At 39.5% G+C, this 18,244-nt stretch overlaps 1 protein-coding gene across 6 annotated transcripts in view; it reads left to right on the top strand.

Annotated features, from left to right (window-relative positions):
• The window catches only part of GPATCH8 (G-patch domain containing 8), a 108,334-nt gene that overhangs the window by 20,285 nt on the left and 69,805 nt on the right, over positions 1-18,244 (top strand). For 2 of the 6 annotated variants that reach the window (XM_058444847.1, XM_058444850.1), the window contains exons 1-3: positions 8,545-8,625; positions 9,693-9,727; positions 16,266-16,283. Coding sequence is in view for 2 of the 6 variants with exons in the window: in XM_032163856.2 (XP_032019747.1) it covers positions 8,551-8,625 (75 nt within the window). In the remaining 4 variants the exon portion in view is untranslated. Of the gene's footprint in view, positions 1-8,544; positions 8,626-9,692; positions 9,728-12,908; positions 16,284-18,244 lie in introns of those variants that run through there. The other 4 variants (XM_032163856.2, XM_058444846.1, XM_058444848.1 and 1 more) reach the window with 3 other exon arrangements.

Here is an 18,244-nt window from a genome sequence, read left to right as displayed (position 1 = left end):
CGCCCAGGCAGAGTGCAGTGGTGCTGTCTCTGCTCACTGCAAGCTCTGCCTCCTGGGTTCACACCATTCTCCTGCCTCAGCCTCCCGAGTAGCTGGGACTACAGGCACCAGCCACCGCGCCTGGCTAATTTTTTGTATTTTTAGTAGAGACGGAGTTTCACCATGTTAGCCAGGATGGTCTCCATCTCCTAACCTCGTGATCCGCCCGCCTCAGCCTCCCAAAGTGCTGGGATTACAGGCGTGAGCCACCGTGCCCGGCCTTAGACACCCGTTTCTAAGAGTTAACTTCTACTACAAGCTTCTAATGTATTCTAGAGCTGCTCTGTACATGTTTTTTAATATATTTAGTTTTGAAAATTAACATGCAGTAGTATTGACTTACTTGATACGGATTTCTATGAATTTATCTTTTGATAGAAATATATTTTTTTTATTTTACTTTAAGTTCTGGGATACATGTGCAGAACATGCAGGTTTGTTGCATAGGTATACATGTGCCATGGTAGTTTGCTGCACCTACGAACCCGTCATCTAGGTTTGGTTTGGTTTTTTTTTTTTTTTGGGATGGAGTCTGGCTCTGTCACCCAGGCTGAAGTGCAGTGGTGCGATCTCGGCTCACTGCAACCTCCGCCTCCTGGATTCAAGCAATTCTCCTGCCTCAACCTCCTGAGTAGCTGAGATTACAGGTGCCTGCCGCCACACCTGGCTAATTTTTTTGTATTTTTAGTAGAGACCTGGGTTTCACCATGTTGGCCAGGCTGGTCTTGAACTCCTGACCTCATGATCCACCTGTCTTGGCCTCCCGAAGTGCTGGTATTACAGGCGTGACCCACTGCGCCCAGCCTCATCTAGGTTTTAAGTCCCGTATGCATTAGGTATTTGTCCTAATGCTCTCCCTCCCCTTGCCCCCCTGGTGTATGATGTTCCCCTCCCTGTGTCCATGTGTTCTCATTGTTCAGCACCCACTTACGGGTGAGAACATGGGTTATTTATTTTTGAGACGAGTCTCACTCTGTCGCCCAGGCTGGAGTGCAGTGGCGACACCTTGGCTCACTGCAACCTCTGCCTTGTAGGTTCAAGCGATTCTCCTGCCTCAGCTTCCTGAGGACCTGGACCTCAGGCATGTACTACCACACCGGGCTAATTTTTGTATTTTTAGTAGAGATGGGGTTTCTCCATGTTGGCCAGTCAGGTCTCAAACTCCTGACCTCAAGTGATCTGCCTGTGTTGGTCTCCCAAAGTGCTGGGATTACAGGTGTAAGCCACCATGCCCAGCCTAGTTCTATGAATTTTAACACATTTATAGATTCTTATAACTGCCACCACAATCTGCCTACAAAACAGGATTTGAATTTAAATGTTCAAAAAATACATTTTTTAGAGGTGAAATACAGAAATATTTAGCCTGTTTTCACCATTTTTCAAAAAATTTAAGTACAATTAAGATACAGTGAAATTTACCCATTTACATGTACAGTTCATCAGCACCGTAAGACGGTGAAAAAAAAGTACAATTTGAGTATTGACAAAATGCATCATAGTGCAGCCACCACAACAACCAGTGTGGCCCAGTGTATAGCTTCTGACAATCACTGATCTTTTTCTTTTCTTTAGCTTTGTTTTTTCCAGAATGTCCTATATATGGAAGCCTTTTGAGTATGGCTTCTTTTCACTTAGCATAATGAATTTGAGATTCATCTCTGTTACTACTTGTATGAATAATTTGTTTCTTTTTAGTGCCGAGTAATATCTCATTGTATGGGGTATACCATAGTTTTTAAAGTTCATTTCTCAATTGACATTTGAATAGTTTCTAGCGTACAAATAAAGTTGTTAAAAACATTCACAGACAGGTGTTTTGAGTGTACTATTTTATGTTCCCACCAGTAATGTATGAAAGTTGCTCATCTGAAATTCTATCAGAGGAGGGCTCACACCTGTAATCCCAGCACTTCAGGAGGCTAAGATGGGCAGATTGAGCCCAAGAGTTCGAGACCAGCCTGGGCAATATGACAAAACCCCATCTCTACCAACAATACAAAAATTAGCTTGGTGTGGTGGCGTGCACTTCTAGTCCCAGCTACTCGGGAGCCTGAGATGGGAAGGATTGCTTAAGCCCCAAAGAGGGTTGAGGCTGGAGTGAGCCATGATGGTGCCACTGCATTCCAGCCTGGACAACTGAGACTCTGTCTCCAAACAAACAAAAAAGAAGTGGTATTAGGTTTTTTGTTTTTTTTTTTTTTTTTTGAGACTGGAGTCTCACTCTGTCACCCAGGTTGGAGTGCAGTGGGGTGATCTCGGCTCACTGCAACCTCTGCCGCCCAGGTTCAAGCGATTCTCCTGCCTCAGCCTCCTGAGTAGCTGGGATTACAGGTGCCTGCCATCGTACCCAGCTAATTTTTTTTTTCTTTCTTTCTTTGCCCTTGTTGCCCAGGCTGGAGTGCAATGGCGTGATCTCAGCTCACCGCAACCTCCGCCTTCTGGGTTCAAGCGATTCTCCTGCCTCAGCCTCCCGAGTAGCTGGGATTACAGGCGTGAGCCACCACGCCTGGCTAATTTTTTATTTTTATTTTAGTAGAGACGAGGTTTCTCCATGTTGGTCAGGCTGGTCTTGTACTCCCGACCTCCGGTGATCTGCCCTCCTTGGCCTCCCAAAGTGCTGGGATTATACACATGAACCACCGTGCCTGGCCAATTTTTGTATTTTTTAGTAGAGACGGAGTTTCACCGTGTTGGCCAGGCTGGTCTTGAACTCCTGACCTTGTGATTCACCCGCCTCGGCCTCCCAAATTGCTGGGATTACAGGCATGAGCCACCGCGCCCTGCCGCATTTTTTTTTTAAATGCCATTTTAATAGGCATGTGGTGGTAATACATTGTGATTCTAGTTTGTATTTCCTTAATGGTTACTAATCTTGAATGTGTTTTCATGTGCTTACTTGCCACCTGTATATCATTGATGAAATGTTTAAATCTTATGCCCACTTTAAAAATTGGGGTTTTTTTCCCATCTTTTGAGAATCCTATATATTTTCTGGATACAAGTTTTTAATCAGGTATGGATTTGTTCAGCATTCATTGGTTTATGATTTTTTTTGAAAAGGAATAAGATTTGTAAATATTTTCTCCCAGTCCAGCCTATCCTTTTTTTTTTTTTTTTTTTTGAGACGGAGTCTTGCTCTGTCGCCCAGGCTGGAGTGCAGTGGCACAATCTCGGCTCACTGCATGCAACCTCTGCCTCCTGAGTTCAAGCAGTTCTCCAGCCTCAGCCTCCTGAGTAGCTGGGATTACAGGCACGCACCACCACGCCCAGCTAATTTTTGTATTTTTAGTAGAGACAGGGTTTCACCATGTTGGTCAGGCTGGTCTCGAACTCCTGACCTCGTGATCTACCTGCCTCGGCCTCCCAAAGTGCTGGGATTACAGGCGTGAGCCTCCGTGCCCAGCCATCAATTTTTTATTCCATATATTGATTGTGCTTTGGGGTTGTCTCTACGAAAATATTTGCCTAGCCTGTGGTCCCAAAGATTTTTCTCTTGTATTTTTTCTTCTAGAATATATCATTTTCAGTTCTACATTTAGGTCTGCAGTGCATTTTGAGTTCTTTTTTTATTCAAAGTATGGATTGAAGCTCTTCTTTTGTTTTGCATATGGACACCTAGTTCTAGCACCGTTAATTGAAAACATTAAAATTTCTCTGTTGAATTGTCTATATTATTAATCCTGATTTGTATTGCATCTGACAGATCCAGAGTGATTTGAAAAGTTAATTAGCTAACTGTATTTAGAAATTTGTTGAATGTCTTATTTGGAACCTGGCATTTGCTGACAGTAGTTTGTAATCTACAGAAGGGTTTTCTAAAATAACTTTAAGCCTAAGATTAAAAGAAGATTTTGCTAATGATTCATTATCTTTTCGGAAAAACTTGTGTGATTTTTCATGCAGCAAGGATGAGCTGAAATGGTTTTCCCTAGAAGGTGCCCATTTTCTTTTCTGTAGAATTACTTGGTAGTTCTCTAATAATCTGTGTTTGTGCTTCAAATGTCATCTTTGATAGTGATATATTTTGGGGCAATTCTCTTTTTGTTTAAAACCGTCACATAGTTGTCCTAAGTTAAGTACTCTAGGCCAGGCTTGATGGCTTACGCCTGTAATCCCAGAACTTTTAGAGGCAGAGGCAGGAGGATCACTTGAGCCCAGGAGTTTGAGACCATCTAAATCAAAATAAAAAACAGCTGGGCGTGATGGTGCATGCCTGTTGCCCTAGCTACTTGGGAGACTGAGGTGGGAGGATTGCTTGAGCCCAGGAGTTAAGGTTACAGTAAGCTATGATGGTTCCACTGCACTCCAGCCTGGGTGACAGAGAGAGACTCTGTCTCTAAACAAACAAACTAAAGGTTTAATTACTTTAAAAAAGTAGTACACAGTTATTGTTAGGATGAGGTTTTTTGTTTTGTTTGTTTTGTTTTTTGTTGTTTTTGAGACAGACTCTTGGTTTGTTACCCAGTCCTGAATGCAGTGGCTCAGTCAGCTCACAGCAGTCTTGAACCCCTGGGCTGAAGTGATCCTCCTGCCTCAGCCTCCTGAGTAGCTAGGACTATAGGACTAGGACTATAGGCGCACACCACCATGCCCATCTAGTATTTTTGTATAGACAAGGTCTTGCTCGCTATGTTGCCCAAGTCGATGTCCAACTTCCTGGCCTCCAGCAGTGCTCCCACTTCAGCCTCCCAAAGTGCTGGAATTACAGGCATGAGCCACTGTGCCTGGTTTATTCCTGTATCATTAAATTGTATAGACCTGTAGAGTGAAAGAATCAATATTCAGCTGTACATTGGTGTTCTGTAATATAATGAGGTTTGAGTTAATCTCAGTATTTGGATATTTATTATTTAGTAATTTAGAAGTACTTTGCAATTAACACCTTTATTTTATTTTTATTTTTTTTTTGAGATGGAGTCTCGCTCTTTCACCCAGGCCAGACTGCAGTGGCGCAATCTCGGCTCACTGCAAGCTCTGCCTCCCAGGTTCATGCCATTCTCCTGCCTCAGCCTCCTGAGTAGCTGGGACTACAGGCGCCCGCCACCGCACCCGGCTAATTTTTTGTATTTTTAGTAGAGATGGGGTTTCACCGTGTTAGCCAGGATGGTTTCGATCTTCTGACCTCGTGATCTGCCCGCCTCGGCCTCCCAAAGTGCTGGGATTACAGGCGTGAGGCACCGCACCCAGCCAACACCTTTAAAGTAACTTAAAATGTTGAGTGTTGCAGTAGAAATTAAAATGCCAAGAAGCAGGTGTTTGGAGGTTAACTGAAGACAGACTTTCAGACTGGGCCTGGTGGCTCACATCTGTAATCTCCGCACTTTGGGAGGCTGAGGCGGACAGATCACTTGAGGTCAGGAGTTCAAGATCAGCCTGGCCAACATGGTGTGACCCCCCCCCCACCACCCCATCTCTACTAAAAATACAAAAACTAGCCAGGTGTGGTGGCGTGTGCCTGTAATCCCAGCTACTCCAGAGGCTGAGGCGGGAGAATCCCTTGAATCTGGGAGGCCTTGTTTGCGGTGAGCTGAGATGGCACCACCGCGTTCTAGCCTGGGCGACAGACCAAGACTCCATCTCAAACAAAACAAAACAAAACAAAAAGACTTTCAGGATTAATAGCTGTTTTTAATTTTTAAAATCATTTGTTGATGACTGCTTTTTTTCATTCCTGAAACACCCACTCTTAAGTCCTTTTTTTTTTTTTTTTGTCTTTGGAAAACATACTCCTGTCCCTTGCTATATTCCATTTTTCTTCTTTTTTTTCCCTTTCTTTATTTGGATAGACTTTGCCATACAATTTTATTTTTATTCTTTTTATTGTGGTAAAATATGTGTAACATAAAATTTATCACTTTAACTATTTTAAAGTATATAGTCCAAGCCAAGTGTAGTGGTGTGGCGCCTGTAGTTCCAGCTGGTCAGGAGGCTGAGTCTGGGCTCCTTGAGCCCAGGAGTTTGAAGGCAGCCTGGGCAACATAGTGAGACCCCCTTCTCTTAAAAAAAAAAAGTATACGGTTCAGTGGCATTAAGTACATTAACAATATTGTATGACTATCACTACCACCATCTTGTTCTAGAACTTGTTCATCACTGCCACACAATTTTAACACCTAATTGTTCCCTAGTGTTTGGCTGCCATGTTAAGTATTAGGCGTAAGAGATAAACAAGACTCAGTTCTTGTCCTCAAGGACTTCACAGTCTAGTGAGAGAAACGTAATACTTACTGTACAATTTGGCAAATTACATGTTAGAGCTCCCCATCATTAAATTTTATTTATTGAATTAGAATTTTAATTTTACCTTGAAAAGGCAAAGTAACTTTTTGTTAGGTTAACGTTCAAGTTATCGTATCTTTCCACACACTGAATTCATTTAGGCTAGACCAAAAGACTGAAGTCTTTAGTCTTTTGATTTAGGTCATTGTGGGACTCACAAATCCTGATGCCCTATACTTTAAGACAAGAAGGGAACCAGAAAATTGGTATTTTGATTTAAAAGCAAATTATGAGCTATTCCTTCCTGATGAAGCAAGGAGATCTGTGAAAACTATGATTAGAGAGAACTTCTTAGTTGTCTGCAGCTATCATTTGTTGAAACTGTTTTTACTTATTTTAGTTGCAGTGACAACTTGCTTGATTATGATCAAATACATCATTATACAAGCATGTTTATCTCCTTTGCGGGTCGTCTTGAGGAATAGTTGCTTTGGAAACTGTCAAGAGCTTATTTTTAATTTCTTGAAAAGCTGGGAGGTATCAGTTGATTTAAAGTTTAATGTCTTAGCAGATTTAGTTTAAAATAATGTTACCAGATTGCGCAGTATTTATTAAAAAATAGATTTTAAGTTGATTACTATGACTTGTTTTCTTCATTATTAAAGATTTAATGCAATATTACTTATAAAAAAGTATAACAGCCTGGGCACGGTGGCTCACACCTATAATCCCAGCACTTTGGGAGGCTGAGGTGGGCGGATCACCTGAGCTCAGGAGTTTGAGACTACCCTGGGCAACATGGTGAAACCCTGACTCTACTAAAATACAAAAAATTAGCCAGGCATGGTGGCGCACATGTCCAAGTCCCAGCTACTTGGGAGGCTGAGGCACGAATATCACTTGAGCCTGGGAGGCAGAGGTTGCGGTGAGCTGAGATTGTGACACTGCACTCCAGCTTGGGCTACAGAGTGAGACTTTGTCTCAAAAAAAAAAAAAAAAAGGTAAAACAGCATGGCTCTTTGTTTAAGACTCTGTAGTCTTCCTAATGTAGTCATTCTAAAAGAGTTGGTGTCCCAAATGGTTGATAGTGTTTTAGTTTACAATTTCAACACTTGTTAGGAGAATAAAAGTTCAGATTACTAGGCCTAGATTCCTAATAAGTTGTGTTTTGTTTTGTTTGAAATAGGATCTCATTCTGTCACCCAGGCTTGGAGTGCGGTGGCTTGATCACAGCTCACTGCAGCCTGGACCTCCTTGGCCTAAGTGATCCTCCCATCACAGCCCCCTAAGTAGCTGGGACTACAGGCTCACACCACAATGTATGGCTAATTTAAAAAAAATTTTTTGTAGAAACAGGGTCTCACATTGCCCAGGCTGGTCTTAAACTCTTGTCCTCAAGTAATCTTCCCGCCTCAGCCTCCCAAAGTGCTGGGATTACAGGTGTGAGCCACTGTGCCCAGCTCTAATACATTTTTATAAAGTTTTTTTTTTTTTTCTTGAAGTGGAGTCTCGCTCTGTCTCCCAGGCTGGAGTACAGTGGTGCGATCTCGGCTCACTGCAAGCTCTGCCTCCCAGGTTCACGCCATTCTCCTGCCTCAGCCTTCCGAGTAGCTGGGACTACAGGCGCCTGCCATCACGCCCGGCTAATTTTTTGTATTTTTAGTAGAGATGGGGTTTCATCTTAGGATGGTCTCGATCTCCTGGCCTCGTGATCCACCCTCCTCGGCCTCCCAGAGTGCTAGGATTACAGGCATGAGCCACCGCGCCCAGCCTTTTATAAAGTTTTGTCTTTTCTTTTTTCTTTTTTTTTTTTTTTTTTGAGATGGAGTCTCTTTCTGTTGCCCAGGCTGGAGTGCGGTGGCCCAGTCTCAGCTCACTGCAGCCCCCACCTCCCGGGTTCAAGCGGTTCTGCTGCCTCAGCCTCCTGAGTAGCTGGGACTACAGGCGCACGCCACCACAGCCAGCTAATTTTTTTGTAGTTTTAGTGGAGACAGAGTTTCATTATTTTGTCCAGGCTGGTCTCGAACTCCTGACCTCAGGTGATCCACCTGCCTCAGCCTCCTGAAGTGCTGCGATTACAGGCATGAGCCACCACGCCTCACCCATTTTTATAAATTTTTTAAAAGTTGGAATTTGTGGTGTGGTTTTGATTGTCTACTGAAAATGAACGATTGCAGTGTCCTTTTAGGTTAAAAAAGAAAAGTTAAAAATAACCCTTAGTTTGGTTAAGCTGTTAATAAATTTGACACTTACTGCTTTTGAAAAATAACTGTAATCATCTTTTTTCAGGGTAATCACTTTGATCAATATGAGGAAGGACACTTGGAAATTGAACAAGCATCACTTGACAAGCCTATAGAATCGGTAAGATAATCAGTGCTTAATTTCGGGTCTTAGCTAGTTAGGTAGTGTTCGTGTGACACTTGATGTGAGTGAAGTTAAACTTATTAATAACCAATAGTACAGTTTAGAGTTGTTTTCTTGCATGCCATACAGTAATCAATTAAAGCTTGGGATGTAATCTAATATTTAATATGTTGGGAAATCAGTCCAAAAAAATCTAGAAACACATTAGAATTTTGATGGAAAAATATCTTTTTGGCCCATACTGATACTTTGTTGAAGGTAGCAAGTTAAAGTTTAGCATTTTGTGAATTGAATAAAGGAGTAAAATGTATTTTGATCCTTTATAGCTTCACCTTTCCTGGGCAATATAATTATGTATGAAATGTTCCTACATAAGTAGAATATGTATGGAAATTTTTTTTAAATGTTATATTAGGAACATTTAAGGAGTAATATGTTTTATTTACCAGACTGTTGTGAAACATGGCAAATTTGGTCTCTGCAGTTTAAGAAATGTCTGGTTTTTGTTAAAAGCTGATTATTTCTATCTTTTCACAACTGCTTGGTTTTGGACACTGATGATATCAAGCAATAGAACAAGGAGATTTATTTACCTGGCTCTTAGTTTTAAAAAAACTTTTTAATTTTTGAACATTATTTTCATTTTGAAAAACCCATTATTTTTAAATAACACAGTCTGTTGTTAAAATGTCTAAACTTGTCATTATTGTCAGCATTTACTATTTGTGCTTAAGTGTATATATTTAATAAGGATTTCAGTGAGTTATTGGTAAAACTTGAGTGGAGAAAAAAAGTCAAAAAGGGAATCTTAATCTTTATAACCATCATGACAAGCCCCCCTCTTCCCTTTAAGAAACACTAGCTGCTTCCTCAGGAAAATAAGAAGGCAATTTAGAGAATACGGATATTTTAACTTTAGCTTTTATTTTCAAAACTGTAACATAGTAAAGGATCAACATATATTTATGTTCCTAATTAGGTTGGTGTTGTGTGTGTTTGTATGTGTGTTTAGATGTTTACAGAAATTTACACAACTTGGGGTGTTCGACATTTTTCTTCCACAGCAGTTGGCCCATATTAGCTAAGCAGCCATGATCTGGTTTGTATTGCACGGTCTGCCTTTTTTTAATTTCTTCTCTAGGGTTTCTTTCTCCCCACCTCCCTTTCTTATTTCTGTCTTTCTGGTCCAGTGAACACTGCATATAGTACCTTCTGTCTTAATGTGCTGGCATGATGCTAGACTTAGGCATGGCAGTAATTGATGACGCATGTGATAATGCTGCAGAGGGAGAATTCTCATCTGATATTTCACTGAAAGCCTAGTCTTGTGTTTTGACATAAGGATAAAATGCCAAGCCCACTTTGCTAAGTTAAAAATCATTGGTTTTAGGCCGGGCACAGTAGCTCAACGCCTGTAATCCCAGCACTTTGGGAGGCCGAGGCAGGTGGATCACGAGGTCAGGAGATCGAGACCGTCCTGGCTAACACGGTGAAACCCCATCTCTACAAAAAATGTAAAAAATTAGCCGGGCGTGGTGGCGGGCGCCTGTAGTCCCAGCTACTTGGGAGGCTGAGGCAGGAGAATGGCGTGAACCCGGGAGGCGGAACTTGCAGTGAGCCGAGATCGCGTCACTGCACTCCAGCCTGGGGAACAGAGCGAGACTCCGTCTCAAAAAAAAAAAATCACTGGTTTGTGCCTTGTTCTGTATTATTTTGGGGATTATGACAAGGCAGAATTTTGTAATGAAATCTTTAGGCTAGACAATATCTTGTATTTGCAAACTAATTTAATTTTTCCATTTCAATTTACAAAACTGGAGGGTCTGGCCGGGTATGGTGGCTCAAGCCTGTAATCCCAGCACTTTGGGAGGCCGAGACAGGTGGATCACGAGGTCAGGAATTCGAGACTAGCCTGGCCAAGATGGTGAAACCCTGTCTCTACTAAAAATACAAAAATTAGCCGGGCGCAGTGGTAGGCACCTGTAGTCCTAGCTACTCGGGAGGCTGAGGCAGGAGAATGGCTTGAACCTGGGAGGCAGAGGTTGCAGTGAGCCGAGATCATGCCACTGCACTCTAGCCTGGGTGACAGAGCGAGACTCCATCTCAAAAACAAACAAACAAAAAAAACAAAAACAAAAAAAACCAGGAGGGTCTAAGTTTAAGACAGAGCTGTCAGAATCAACTCCCCGGTACCATATTCTACAAGATGCATGGTTGGTTAATACTCTTAAACAAGCTATAATTCTGTGGATACTCAACAGTAGCAGTAAATTTAGATGAAATTTGCAACCTAGTATTAATTAGTATGATACTCAACAAATATTTTTTAAACCACTAATTTAAATGATATTTAACATTTTTTAAGCCTAGAGGGCTACACTGAAATATTTTTGGAAATTTCATTCCTATGGCACATGAGGCTAATGCTATTTTACCTCTCATAATGTCCAGGACTTTTTCTGCCACATATAGGGAGAACTGAGTAATCATTGTTGAATAATCTCATTCAGTAGGAGTAGAATTGATAATACGCCTTATTTATTAAGTAGTGCTACCTTCTTCACTTCAAATAGCGAATAGTATATAGTACTCAGGCTGGATATTTAATTTTTTTAAATAAATGCATGTTCAGAAATGTATATTAGTAATTACACTTCTAATGAAAATTTACTTCTGAAAGATAAATATATGCATTATTTGTGATGTGATAGTTTAGGTTGTAGGAGAGAACTTCATGGCCTACATTGTATTAGATAGAAGTAGGACACAGGATCTGGGAGAATAAACAAAGATGTAAGAAAAAAAAGAAGTATTGACACACAAGATAAGAGAGATCTTATTTCTGTTGCCTGATCATTTGTGAGTAAAATTTTAAGTGTTTTTCTCTTTTTTCAACATTTTTTTTATTTTTTATTTTTTGGTCACAGAAAATTTTAAGTTTTAAGAGAAACTCCTACAGTGATTGGCATCAAAGTAGGTAGTGTTCCCTCCCTCCCACCAAACAAAAGAAGTCCCTTATCACCTAAGGAATGTCCACTAAAAAGCAAATATTTAATTATACGGCTGGCTGGCTATATTAAGCTGTTTTGATTTTAGGGGGAAATGGTGTTGCTTCTAACACAGAAAGAGTGCTGAATTAAAATCTTTCTCTGCAGCAATATCTATTGAGAGGTGCTGACTGTTTTGCTACAGCATGCAACTCAAAAGTGGCTGAAAATATGCAGCTTTGGGAGTCTACAGATCATTGCAGGAGCTAAAGGTCTAGTCATTTTTTTTAACCAAAGGTAATCTGCAGCAGCTGGTAACCGTGGAAGTCTCTGCACAGGTTTGTGCCAAGAATATGCCTGTGTGAAGGGTTATTGTGAGTATAGGATTAAGGTCTTTTTATTTTGTAGTAGGCTAAATTTGATGCAAACCAGCAAGATGGGAAATGAGACATGAAGATGCAATAATATATTATGCTTTTAGTGAACTTCTGAAGCCTAGATTTGTTAGTGAGATATTGGTATTTCAATTTTAATAGGTAAATGTTGAAAATATATCAAAATCCAGCATTTGTAAAGCGTTTAATGATATTTTTTGAAAAGTTTTATTTTGTCTTATTTACTTCAAGCAACCAGATATCTTTGAATGAGATTTTTCCTCAAGAATAAAACATCTTTTTAAGAAAATTATGTAAGAATTGCTAAACAACTTGATTATCTCTATTAAAAACAAGTTGAAAAGTGTTAACATTTTATCCCTATTACAAAAACTTTGAATTTAAAAAATTGTTATTGCTTTATGAGATATTTAGATCTCAAATGTTATAACTTCCACTTACTTAAAGACAAAATATTTACAAAACAAAGCTTGATCTAAAGCCATAGCTCCGTCTAGGATTCAATCACAGAAGAATTAATTGGTGTTATTTAGGATATATCGTCCTTTATGACCTTTATCATAGTTAGAAGATGAGGAATTGGGCGCAGGGGCTCACGTCTGTAATCCCAGCACTTTGGGATGCTGAGGCGGGCAGATCACGAGGTGAGGAGTTTGAGAACAGCCTGACCAACATGGTGAAACCCTGTCTCTACTAAAAATACAAAAAGTAGCCAGACGTGGTGGCACACGCCTGTAATCCCAGCTACTCAGGAGGCTGAGGCAGGAGGATCGCTTGAACCTGGGAGGCAGAGGTTGCAGTGAGTTGAGATCACGCCACTGCACTCCAGCCTGGGTGACAGAGCGAGACTCCGTCTCAAAAAAAAAAAAAAAAAAGGCGCCGGATGCAGTGGCTCACGCCTATAATCCCAGCACTTTGGGAAGCTGAGGCGGGTGGATCACAGGGTCAGGAGATAGACCATTCTGGCTAACATGGTGAAACCCCATCTGTACTAAAAATACAAAACTTAGCCGGGTGTGGTGGCACACGCCTGTAGTCCCAGCTACTCGGGAGGCTGAGGCAGGAGAATCGCTTGAACCCAAGATCGTGCCACTGCACTCCAGCCTGGGTGACAGAGCAAGACTCGATCTCAAAAAAAAAAAAAAAAAAAAAAGGTGAGGGATCAGATGGGAGAATGACTTTAAGCTATATAGAAGGCAAAATGCCTGCATCATAGACTTAAAACATGTTGTTACTGTTGTGGTTGGAAGTACAACTACCCATCAGCTGTTAGTCGGTCCTTGCTCTACCTGACTGATTAAAATTCTTTCTTTATGGTTGTCAGGATGACCTAACAGGTTTAAAAATTAGTGTAAGCTTCAAACTCCAGTTGCTGATGTTTAGTTTGCGCATCTTAAGGATTTGGAAGTATATGTATAATTGGGTTTTGTCATGTTGCATATCTGTCTAGATCTGTGGACTCCACTAGTTCCAAACTGTAACTCTTTATAAGACTGCTGATTTGACATTTAGCAGTGACCATATGTGGACTGCACTAGAAATACTGTGCTTCTTGGAGCTGAATGGTGTAGCATTACTATATGGCTTTTCTCTCTAGTCTTCATTGTGTCATCTGTAGTGAGCTATAGAGTTTTTTTTGTTTCGGGAATTTTTACAACTTGTTTGCATGGGTTCACCTAGTAGCATTGGTTCTTGCTTATAGTCTTTAATACACAATCAGCAAAGCTTACAATCCACTCAAGAGACTTACTATTTTGTCACTGTTGAAAATGGGCTAAATGATGTAAATTGAATGTGGCTGTCAACTAAAACAAAATTCAGTATAGAATTAGTATTCATCCAGTCATGGACATACCTGTAGCATGGTTTTCTCTTGAGACATAATAGGCCGTTTCCTACTGTAAAAACTTACAGCCAGCTTCATACAATAAAGTAAATTTTTTCCTGTGTTTTGGCAGGCTCCCATCATACATGTGTATTGGTGGTGCTGTTACCAAAATGATCATTGTTACTGTGGTGGCATACAGCTTCATGGAGCAGAAAGTTTCTACTTGGTATTTAATTAATAAATTAAAATGTTGAGGAATGGCTGAAACAGTTAATAATGAAGTATTTTTAAATTGCTGGTATTGTATTTTCAGCATATTGGTAGTTGTTTATAATACAGATTTCTTGTTGTCAAAGATCTTCCCGCTTAAAAATTATATCCCTTTTCTCACGTGTTTATTAGAGAAGAACAAATGATAAAAATGTAGCATTTTAATGTTATATTTATATGTAGAAATAGGGGGAGAAAAAAAGGCCAGCTGAGGTAATCTAGGTGAAAAAGTTTGAGTTTTCAGCTTAGCTACATGGTTTAACCAGAATTAGAAGAAGAACTTCATTTCCAACTAAAGAACAGGCCACACAGCGACCATTTTGGGGTCTTGAGCAGAGAGGTGGTTTGTGAGAACTCTGAATTATGTAGAAAACCAGCTTTTCTATATGATAAATAAGCTTTGCCTTATTTATTAAAGTTAGGATTTCTTTGCAATTCTTCCATGTACATTTAACTTATATCAAGTTGACTTTAGAAGAAAAAGATTATAAGCAACCTACCTCTATCATGCATCTTTGTTGTTAACCAGAGTTTTTAAAACGAAAAAATTTCTGTAATTTATTTTTGGTTCTATGAGATTATAATTAAACCTCAAATTATTTATTTAAAAAACAAAAACAAAAAGATTTTTAGTCATTATTATAGTAACTGAAATTAAGTAAAGAGTTACTTTTTTAAAAATTATTTTTAAAAATAATTACTACTTTGGAAATAAATTGGCTGGGCATGGTGGCTCACACCTGTAATCCCAGGACTTTGGGAGGCCAAGGTGGGAGGATCACTTGAGCCTTGCAGGTCAAGGATGCGGTGAGCTGTGACTGTGCTACTGCACTCCAGCCTGGGTGGCAGAGCGAGACCCTGTCTCAAAAAAAAAAAAAAAAAAAAAAGAACAAAGAAATTTAGTGTTCATTGCCCTTGTTCTGTCTAGATTACCTCTTTGAGCCGTAAGCTACTTGTGCCAACTTGGTGTTATAAATAGCATCCGTGGGCCAGTCGTGGTGGCTTATGCCTGTAATCTCAACACTTTGGGAAGCCAAGGCAGGCGGATCACTTGAGGTCAGGAGTTTGAGACTAGCCTGGCCAACGTGGTGAAACCCTGTCTCTACTGAAAATACAAAAAGAAAAAAAATTGGCTGGGTGTGGTGGTGTGTGTCTATAGTCCCAGCTACTCAGGAGGTGGAGATTGTAGTGAGCTGAGATTGCCACTACACTCCAGCCTGAGCTACAGAGTGAGATTCCGTCTCAAAAAAAAAAAAAAAAAATCCTGGAATAATTTGCAAAAATTACAGTCGTAAACAGAGAGAATAGATTGCTTGTTTCCCACAGACTGGTTATTGAGTTTCTTGTTCTTTCACAGAGATAGTTTTGATCATTTCAGAGGTAGACGAGTCTGGTTTGTTTTACTTTGTTATAAATTATTTTGGTGTGCCTCCTTGTGTTAGCCATCATCCTTAAGCCTATTGGATTTTTAACAAGTGTTTATAAAACGTTTTATATTGTTTATAAACCTTTTATTGGTAGGAAGGGAGACCATACTGAATACTAGCCCTTCCCGCAGAGTCACAGAGCTGCCTTTTTTCCTCCAAAAGCAGGTAGTTTGAAATGATAGGAAACATCCAGTTTTTCTGTGTTGGTCATTATTTACCCTAGGAGGTTGGTGAAGGGAGGAGATTCTGGGAGATGTGTCTCTTGTTTCTGTTGCCTTTGTTATGATTGGAAGGACTTAGAGTGGCAAGTTAAATATTTTATTATAGTCCCTGAGAGAGTGGATTTAGTTAAAGAACAGTTTTAACCTAAAGTTTTAGAAGAGAAATGCCACTACCATTTTCTATCAATGATTTTTTTCTGAGAAGGTGACAGCCATCCTCTTGAGTGGTTTTGTAAAAGTGGTGCTAATGTGTATAACCTTAATTTTTTCTTTTTTTTCTCCCTCTCCCTTTAACATTTGCTTTTCCTTTCACTGTTGTCAGTCACAACACGCTGCTCTTGAATCTCTCAGCTGGTCTTGACTCGTGAATTTACTTATGCTTTCACTCTTTAATAAATACATTACTTGCAAGCAGTGAATTGAAAACAAGACAAAAAAAAAAAAAAAAACGACCATTAGTGATTGGACAGTTTCTTACTTTGTGTTACATTTAACTGTTCTTTTGACAGCCCAGTTTTTAAAGCCAGGTTCGTATGGAAATGCTTTCACTCCACTTGCACTGCTTTTGGAAATAGCATACTGCTTCATCTGTCTGTTTATTTTAGTGCATTCATAATATAACACAATCAGCATAATGTCTCATCTCCACTTAGCCAAAGATTGAGTTTTCTTTAAAAAAGAAACAACAACAACAAAATGGAGGGGGGGGAGCAACAATTTTTGTCAGCATTGTTTATAAATGCCTAAATCTTGGTGCCAAATATAGTTATGAGTCTGTTAAGAGATTAAACAATTATTTAATAAACCATATACTCTTAGAGTCATTCTGCTATCCTTGTCCTTTCTAGAATTATTCAGTTGTAGGAATTATGATATGAAATAAGGATTTTCTGCACAGGTAAGTTTGTTTTCATAGTAATAAAATAAGGGCCTGTTTACCTTTTTGTTTTCTGCTAACATTACTTATATTGAGACTTTTAATCTTTTCTTTTTTAGGGGGTAATAAAGTTATAAATAGACACTGAACACTGGGTAAGGGAATGCTTTTCCTGGCAGTTCAGTTAGGAGGGGGGAAGGGAAGAAGCCCCAGCAGCAGTAGTGTTATATTAAGTTTTTGTGATGTGTAGTAATGTGGAAGTCAGTGCTTGGGATCAGTAGTGTTTCTAATTCTTTCAGATGGTATGGAGCAAAAATAACTTGCAGCAAACTTTTGTGCACCATAATGATTTTATATGTATATTTGAAACAATATGTTTTGTTTTAGAAACAAATTTTTCATTATAATTTGCGTCCAGTTTTTGCTTTTAAAAAAGTATCCTGGGTTCATGCCTGTGATCCCAGTACTTTGAGAGGCTGAGGAGGGAGGATTGCTTGAGCCCAGGAGTTCTAGATCATCGTGGGCAACATAGTGAAACCTCATCTCTACAAAAAATGAAAAAATTATCCTGGCATAGTGATGTGCGCCCATAGTCCCAGCTATTTGTGAGGCTGAGGTGGGAGGATTGCTTGAGCCCGGGAGGTCAAGGCTGCAGTTAGCTATAATTGCACCACCGTACACCAGCCTGGGCAGCAGAGCAAGATGCTGTATCAAAAAAAAAAAAAAAAAAGTCCTGGTTTTCCCCCATCAATGAAATAATTAGCTGCTTAGTCCAGTTTTCCAGGTTGCATGCTGTCATAAACTTATAGAAGAAAATGGTCCTTAAACAAACAAACAAACAGAGCATTTGGGAGGCTTAATCTTCTTCTAACTTCTAGTTAGAGAAGGTAACAGTAAAAAAATGTTTTTCTTTCCTTTATGAGGTTAAAGAGCACTTTATCATTGAATATGGAGATGCCAGACAGTTTAATGTGCAATATTTGGTTTTAATGCAGAAATTTGTGGTTTAGTCAGCTTTATAAATTGATTTCAGGAAATACGGGATTTTCAAATGATTTACCTTTGTTTTCTGCTAACATTACTTATATTGCGACTTTTAATCTTTTCTGGATTAATACTATAAATTACATTTTAATACATATAGAATACTTTGTGTTTAGAATTTTTCAGTGTTGTCCATTGGGTGAATATCATCATTTTTTCTGATACAGTTAGTGCCTATTTTAGCCTTGTCTTGGTACTTCACAATAACTGTAAAAAGCAAAGAATTGGACAAAGGGCTGCAGATGTTTCCAATACCTTGACCCCTTAAACGAAAGCTGACATTTAATTGTTGTTTCTAGCATTTTTTTCATGCAGTTTACATTGAAATACCTTTTCGAATGTGCTTCTGGGAAGATGAGACATTATGTATGTTGGTTTCTCCCCCTACATGCACTAATGGTTCTTTACTGTTAACTTATTGCTAGGCCTGTTTCATTCTAACATCTTAGCATTTTTGTTAGACTACATGTTGAAATGCATCACTCAGTCTGTGCTTGAGCTCATTTTATTTTTCTGTTTAATCAACTTAATTTCTTGTTTTACTAACCTCACTGTTTTTTCAGTTTA

Source organism: Hylobates moloch, unplaced genomic scaffold (genome assembly GCF_009828535.3).
Source record: "Hylobates moloch isolate HMO894 unplaced genomic scaffold, HMol_V3 SCAFFOLD_10, whole genome shotgun sequence".
Lineage (NCBI taxonomy): Eukaryota > Metazoa > Chordata > Mammalia > Primates > Hylobatidae > Hylobates > Hylobates moloch.
This window is presented reverse-complemented; position numbering and strand designations above follow the sequence as displayed.